Below are 7,575 nucleotides of genomic sequence, written 5' to 3'. Positions count from 1 at the left end.
CACAGAGGTGCTCTCCTCGCCGATCTCGCCTGGGACGCTGCCCTTTGTGCGGCACAGAGCTCTGGAGACGAGAGGGCTGTTTATTGCCCTCAAACAGCCAGTGCTGCCTCATGGGCGTGGGCAGGGATGGGACGTACCATGTATTTCCCTTCCCATTCATGTCCATCCAATTTAGCTACCCTAGCCAAGACTGAGACGCCAATACCCCTGGAGCTACGCCATGCAGCTGGAATGGCAAAAAATGTAAGAGGCAGGGCTGAGGTTTAAGGGGTGCACGGGTCTGAGGGCCTGAAGTCGCTTTCACTTGGCTTTCACAGGAGCAGGCTCTGAATGTTTAGCACCTTTTCATTCATACTGGGGGAAAACCCACCACCTGACTGCATCTCTCGTGGAGGAAGAGATGGGGAGACCATTCATTTCCACCCCCAGAAGCACAGATGACTACACTACAGAGTAAGGGGGTGAGGCAGGCTGACTCATTCACAATAATCGCTACCATCCATTAGCTATGCAGTACACTCTTGCTGGGGAATAGCAGATAAGTCATTTCTGCCGCTGCCTCCTCCTATGCTGTAGACATGCAGGAGGAGTATTTCACCATCACCCAGGGCAGGATCATTCCAACATAACTCGCAGGCTGCAGGAGGGCCAATAGCAGGGGACAGGGTCCATATCTCTGGGATGGGCCAATAGCTAGCGGTGCTAAAACATGCTCTGGGTCCATCAAGCTATTGACTGGATGCAGGAATCACTGGGTGAGACCCTCTGGCCTGTGTAATATGCAGGAGGTCAGAGTAGATGGTGTCATAGTTCCTCCTGGCTTTAAAAAAATCAGTCTATACTCTAGTACCAATGAATTACCCCTACTCTAACCTTCTGGCTACCACTGCCCCTTCCCACAGAGACGGGTTCCATTTGATGTTCAGAGTTTCCATTGCCTTCTAAATACATCCAGCTAAAGAGAGAGAAAGCGAGAGAGAGACTGGTGTGTTTATTTGGCAATCAAATGGTGACTGGTCGGTTGCACCAAATGGGCAGAGAGAGCTCCCTCCACTCCGGTCCCCTTTCCAGCTCCCAGAGGAGGCAGGCTCCCGTCACTTGAATGGAATAACGAGAGGGACGCTGGTTTTCTATTAGAATGTGCCTTTTTTCGTAGTGCACTTGGAATCAATCAGAACTCGAGACACAGACATTCACCGGAGGAAAAAAACAAAGTAAACAAAAAAAACCAATGCCCACCCTCCAAAATCCCACACCAGCATCAACCCCCCTCCCAAACAAACAAACAAAAACACCCTCCAAATCAAATCCAACCTCTTTGTCTAAAATCCATGATTAAAACCTGGTACAAACAGGTGAATATATATATATATATTTAGTAGATGTAATATTATTTTTTCTCTCTCTTTCTTGTTATACAGCAAACATTGCAAATATAGAAATTTTCTCTGTACAGTAGGACAACTTCGGTTTACAATGCAACATGTGGTAAAACCTCCCAGTGAATAAACACATGAACGAGCCTTCGACTGGATGAAAGTCTAAGCTGGAAGACTCCATTTGCAAAAAGCCCAAAGGAACTTTCTCCTTCTGGTCTCTTTTTGGTTTTTGTTTTGTTTGGAAGGGAAGGAGAAAGAAGAAGACAAACTGTACACAAAGAATCCACAAAATCACGGAATAGGGAATCATGCGATGCAACATTGGAATACTCCAGACCTCAAATCTCTGCCCAACCTCCACCCCTTTTTATATATTTTTTCTTTTTTTAAAAAAACAAAAACAAAAACTTTTTTTTTTCACTCCACAGGTTTGTTTTTTTTAAGTCTCTTTGTGTTCAAATTTGGTGCGTATCTCATAAACAGGAGATCTTTTGTAATCTTTCTCTCTCATACATTATATAGACTAATTATAGATTTTTCTCATAATTTATGGTTTGTTTGTTTGTTTGTTTGTTTGAAAGACAGTCTAGATAAAAATAGCTGCTGCGGGTTTCTTTTGGTCCAGTTAGTGTTAAGTCACGAGCTGCGTGAGGACTCAGGACTTGTGCTGGGCAGACACACCTTTCCAGTAGTCTAGGATGTCGTGAAGATCCTCGTCTTTGGCAAACTGGACCTTTTTGCGCAGGGCATGGCCGGCCGCCATATATTCCTCCTCGTCTTTGTGCCGCTTCCGGTTGAGTTTGAAGCGCTCCCAGATGCTGTGTGATGGTTTGCATGTGTACTCTGGGCTGGAGCTGTAGCTCAGGTTGTGATACTGGGGAGAGAGCTGAGAGTAGGCCAGGTCTCTGGGGCGGGGTCTGGTCAAAGGTTCCAGAATGGAGGGCTTACGCCCGCCCAAGCTGTCGTGCTGCTCCCCCTGGTGTGAGCCCGGGTAAGAGTGCCGATGTTCGCTGTACTGTCGGATCTTCTCGGCCTCTGCTCGCAGAATGGCTGCCGCTGGTGTCACAGTGAGTATGGTGTCTGCGGTCGGGGATGTCTTCTCAATGTACTTGGCTTCTGACTTGTGGCCGGAGCCCTCAGAGCGGAAGGATCTGGGGCTCCGTATGGAGCCGCTGGAGGAAGTGCTGGAGCGTTTGGGAGGTACCTCCATGCTGTGATGTCTCTGCAGCGGGTGGCTGTAGCTTTCCTTGTACACAGGGGACAGGAAGCCATGTTTGCCAGAGATCTGTTCTGATAAGAGTACCAGCTGAGGCTCAGCGGTGGAAATCGCCCCCGATTTCACCCCCTGGAAGGAGGTGGACTCTGATTTCAAGGCATCAATGCAGTTGTTGATAATCTGGTTCACCTTGTCCACCTCCTTGGTGATGGTGGAGATCTCAGCCACGGAGCTCTGGCTGTCAGGCGGCATGGACAGCTCACACTCTCGCCTCTCGGACTGCTCCCCTGTCCGCACTTCCATGTAGTTCCCCTTGGTGGTCTTGGGGGTCTCGCTGCTGTCTATCAACTTGTACTGCTCGACTTCCCCAGCAGAGGGCAAGTAGGGGATGCGGGTCACTGTCTCCCCACCCAGCATCTGCCCCTGGGACAGCTGGGTAATACTGGTTGTTTCCATCTCTGGCCCATACTTTAGCTCGATGATGGTCTTCTTCATGCTCCCAGCTGCCTTCTTGTGCTTCTCCTCCTGCTGACGCCTCTTACGGAGGCAATAGTATACCACCCCCAGAACAATTACCATGCCGAACAGGCAGCCCAGGATCGTCATGATATAGTGGGTGGCGGTGGAGGGAGTGGGCACTGGGTCCTCTCTGCTCATTTTGTTTGGGGAGAGGGTGAGGCAAGTGTGGTTGTACCTTAAGACGTGGTGAAGGGAGACCACACAGTAGGTATAGTCTCTTTGTGCTACAAGGTTAGTCAGCTCAATGTCCTCCTTCTGTTTTTTCAGCTTGGTGATGACGGAAGAGAAGCCGTTCTCGTACTGCGCCAGGATGTACATCTTGCTGAACGGGTACGGGATCTGCACCGTCAGCGTGGCCGAGTTGTGGGTGAGATGCTTCACCCGGATGTTGGGGCGCATCTCCGTCTCACCCACGGGCGTGTGGAGGGAGACCTGGGGCGTCGTGCCGTCCCCGGAGAAACACTCTTCCTCAGAGCATGGGCTTTCTGACGGAGCCGTGGTCACTTGGTACCTGGGTGGGATAAAGCGAGGTATCATGGTGTAGGAGCTGCCAGTGCAGAGGGTGGAGAGCATGCCCAGAGCATTGCGGTAACCGGTCCGGCCTTGGCCTAGCAAGAAGTAGCCAGTGTAGTCTGGCGGGGAGTCGCACTGCATGCGGTCATAGGTGCGCGTCATGTTGGTGAAGCCTTCCAGCCATTGCAGGAAGCCTAGGAGTTCACAGGAGCAATAGAAGGGGTTGCTGTAGAGTTCACAGACTGAGAGTTTGTTCAGGCCCCTAAAGGTGTTGCTGTCCAGTCTCTGGATCCTGTTCATGGACAGGTCAATGTTCACTATGTTGGGGCACTCCCAGAAGGCATTGGGGGTGACTGCCTCAATGAGGTTAGCCTGGAGGTAGAGGTACTCCAGCTTTCCTAGGCCCCGGAGGATTCCCTCGGTCAGGTTCCTCAGGCGGTTGTAGCCAAGCTGCAGCACCTGGAGGTTAAACTGTCCTGAGAAGGCACCATCCTCGATGTAGGAGATTTCGTTCTTCGTCAAGTTGAGGTATGTCAGGTTACCGAAGCGGCTGAGTGAGGAGTACTGCACGCTTTTGATCTTGTTGTCGTTCAGTCGCAAATCCACAATGGTGCTGTTGATTTGCTGAGGGATGGACTCATAGGGGGGCTGGTTCTGGCTGCAGATAGCCAGCCAAACGAAGCCCTTGTCACCCTCGATCAGCCAGCAGTCTGCCTGCACCCCGCCAGTGTGCAGCAGAGAGACGGCCGCCACACACATGCACAGCGCTGACGTCACTGCCCACTGACGACCTGCCATCTGGAAGGGCAACGCGGAGAAGGAGTTCCCTTATCTGCTGGAAGCGGGGAGGGGTGCTGAGTCCGAAAGCAGGGAAGCCTTGGGTTAATGTTCCTTGGGCACCTTCGCTTTTCTCTCTCTTCTCCTCATGGTTTGGATCCAGTGGGAAGTGGCCAAAGGAAAATGAGAACCTCCTTGTCCAAGCTGCCCAGTGACCACCCACGGGGTGCCACCACCACAGGCTTATGGGGGGTGATCCTATGTCATTGGCCCTTCTGGCATCTTGTCGGGCTTCCGCTGAAGTCAGGCGGGTCTGGGTAGGTACTTGGAAGGGGACTCTCTCTGGTTTAGAGACACGCTTTTCTTTCACTTTCTACAGTGCCTCTCCTTGTTTTCTTTTTGCTGCCCATCTCCAGGTTGGCACCAGGCTTCCTCTCCATCTGCCTCTCCGTACCGTCCGTCCCTCTCAGCGCCCTTGTCTGGTCAATGGGCTCACCTGCAAAAAAACCAAACAAAACCAAAAAACACAAAAGCGAGACAAAATAATGTTTAAGGGCATTTGTCACACTGCAGCAGCTTCTGGGGCAGCGATGGGACTGGCTTTCCCAGCCCTGTTTTTCCATTAGCACTAGGCGCCAGGTTTTTTAACATGGCTTCCATTATTTATTTCTTTGCGGGGGGAGGCACACATAATTGAGCCTGCAGTTAATTTTGGGCACAGATGCTGGAATTTAGATGTCAATGATGTGACGTCTGTATGCACAAAGCTGGTAGTTAGCCATCTATGTCCTGGCATTTGTGACCACAGTTATGGCAGCATTTCACCCACTAATTGGATGCAGGTTGAGGCTTCTTTCAAATTCTGCCTCTCTCTAACTGTGTCTGTAGCCGCTTGGTACCTAGGATAAAACCCAGCACTGGAATTCTAAGCTGTTTCTAGGAACTTGGGTGGTAACTCCAGGATATGTTTGTTTCCAGGGAACATCCAAGCCCCATCACTATCTTGATCCTCACCACTACCCATCATACTTGTCTTTGTGGGGGTGACTTCCAACCCTCTTCCCCCTTTTGCTGTCTCCAGGATCTCCTCCCTTGGATGTTCAGTGTCAGGAGTGGAGGAAATTCCAGGTGGTCACTCTCCTAGTTTTTTAGTGGCCTAACACATATGCAAAGGGCAAAGAGAGACCCTTCCTCGCCCACTATAGCTGTCTCTGCTGTAAGACTCAGGAGAGGGGACAGGGAACCCTCTGGGGATCCTGGTGACGTCACAGTGCTAAGGAAAATCTCAGAATTCCTAGTTAACGTTTGCTACAGAGTTCTTAGTAGGGCTGCTCAGCATTTTCCATTGAAATGTTTTCTGGGTTTTTGAGTGAAGGAAAATGTTTGCAGAAAGTGTCTCTGCTTTCCTTGAAGAATGATGTCTTATTGGAAAACAGAAATTTGAAGATTTGTTCAGTTCCCGACAGATTTTGGCCAAAAACATTTAGGTTTTGGCTTTTCAACAAAAAGTTGAAATTTCCAGTGGGAAAAAATCCCATTTTGAAACCAGCTCTACCCCTGAAGGACTCACTAGCTAGTGTGCTGTGCCTTATGGGGCACTAACCGCCTCTGAGCTTACTGCTCTTGAAGGAGAAAGAGGCTTTCCCTTTACTGCTGACCTTTGGGTGAGAAAGCTGCTTCCTGGTCCACCTAGCAGGCCCTTGAGATTTGGTGGGGCCGAAGCCGTGTCTGGAAATCCTCCATCCCAGGAAACCGTAGGAGGAAGAACAGAATCTACCAGGACCTGGTGAAGCCATCATTGGTAAGTAGTGGGGTGTCCTGGGCCTTAATAGGGGTGGTAGTTTGTGAATTTATCTCCTGTGAATCTTCTTCTGTCACATTTGCAAAATTTACCAAATCTGGAACCCAGGGCTCAGGTAGGGTGGGCCCAGGGCTCAGAGTGCGATCAAGGGTTGCTGTGAATATTTGCCAGCCAGAACACTAGTACTCACGCTGCTGTCTGGGAACCCCCCAGTGGCCCATGAAGCACTTACTGAAGCTCCACACAGTGAAATATCTTGAAAACCACATGGGAGGGAAGGTGGGTCCAGAAGAGGGTCTCTCTTTCACCAAGGGCTCTGCAGAACACATAGGTGGTTGCTCCTAGGAACAGACACGCTCCCCAGATTTCATATGCTCACTGTTATACTCGCACCAAAGCTAGCCTACGGTCCTCTGCTCCCAAGTGTTAGGAAATGACACCTGGGTCATTTGAAAGCGGCCAACAAACTGGTTCATAACTCACAAGTGGACAAGAAACCAGCAAGTTGCCTGGCTTTCAGACCAAATCCGATTCGTGCAGGTAGAACCTGGTTGCATGGGAGAGCACGCAAAAGTTGCCTTCTTCCCAGGGTAGCTGCATGCTGCTTGGGCCTGTCCTTTCCCAGATATTAGGAAATAACAGATTGAAAAATTAAGCTGCTATTACTCCCTAGGACTTGTCTGGCAGTGGAGCTGTGGCTCATTAACGTGCACTTCTAACTAATCCAGTCTGTTTTCCCACCTCCCGCCTAGCACTGGGGTAGCTACATGACTCTGTGCTGGGTGGGGCAGGTCGATGAGTTGTATGAAACATGGCAACAGTGGGAATTTCGGGCCAGATTCTGCCTCCTCCCGTTGAGCAGGACCTCATGCTGAAAGCAGTCCCGCTGAACTCTGGCCCTTATTTTCCATCTCAGACTCACAGAATATGAAACAGAATATTTTTCAAAGCTGAGGACCCTGTTAACCAGTCACACTTTATAGCCTGGTAAACAGGCCAGTAATAATGAGCAGTGAAACAGTTTATTTGTCCTTACTGAATAGTGAACAATTAATATTCCAAAATGGAACGGTTTGTTTTTCGTTACATGAATAACAAAATCTGCTCAAACTTCAGCTGTTTGTGACAGGAGAATATCCAGCCACAAGTACCCCCAGCTGGAGAGACGTTGATAATGTCTTTGGAGAAAGCCAAAAGCTACTGACCATTGTGTCCCATATGTAGGCCAGGTCTACTCAAGAAACTTTTGTTCGTCTAGTAATGTTAGGGGCGTTTTTGGTGACATTTCTATACCAGCGAAAGCCCTAGAGCGGACGCAGTTAAACTAGCAAAAAAGGTGCTTTTTCTGGTAAAGCTTCTTTTGTTTGGTG

The 7,575-nt window shown here is 49.8% G+C and overlaps 1 protein-coding gene across 4 annotated transcripts in view; it reads right to left on the bottom strand.

The window, feature by feature from the left end:
* Positions 1–1,404: 1,404 nt before the first annotated feature.
* ELFN1 (extracellular leucine rich repeat and fibronectin type III domain containing 1) overlaps positions 1,405–7,575 on the bottom strand; it is a 171,653-nt gene continuing 165,482 nt past the window's right edge. For 3 of the 4 annotated variants that reach the window (XM_039493125.1, XM_039493123.1, XM_039493126.1), the window contains one exon: positions 1,405–4,900. In XM_039493125.1, coding sequence (XP_039349059.1) covers positions 2,035–4,425 — 2,391 coding nt within the window. In that variant the 5' untranslated portion in view covers positions 4,426–4,900 and the 3' untranslated portion in view covers positions 1,405–2,034. Of the gene's footprint in view, positions 4,901–5,433; positions 5,629–7,575 lie in introns of those variants that run through there. The other variant, XM_039493122.1, reaches the window with a different exon arrangement.

This window comes from Mauremys reevesii, linkage group 10 (assembly GCF_016161935.1).
Source record: "Mauremys reevesii isolate NIE-2019 linkage group 10, ASM1616193v1, whole genome shotgun sequence".
NCBI classification, from domain to species: Eukaryota; Metazoa; Chordata; order Testudines; family Geoemydidae; genus Mauremys; species Mauremys reevesii.
Note: the sequence above shows the minus strand (reverse complement) of the source record. Positions and strands in the feature narration are given on the sequence as shown.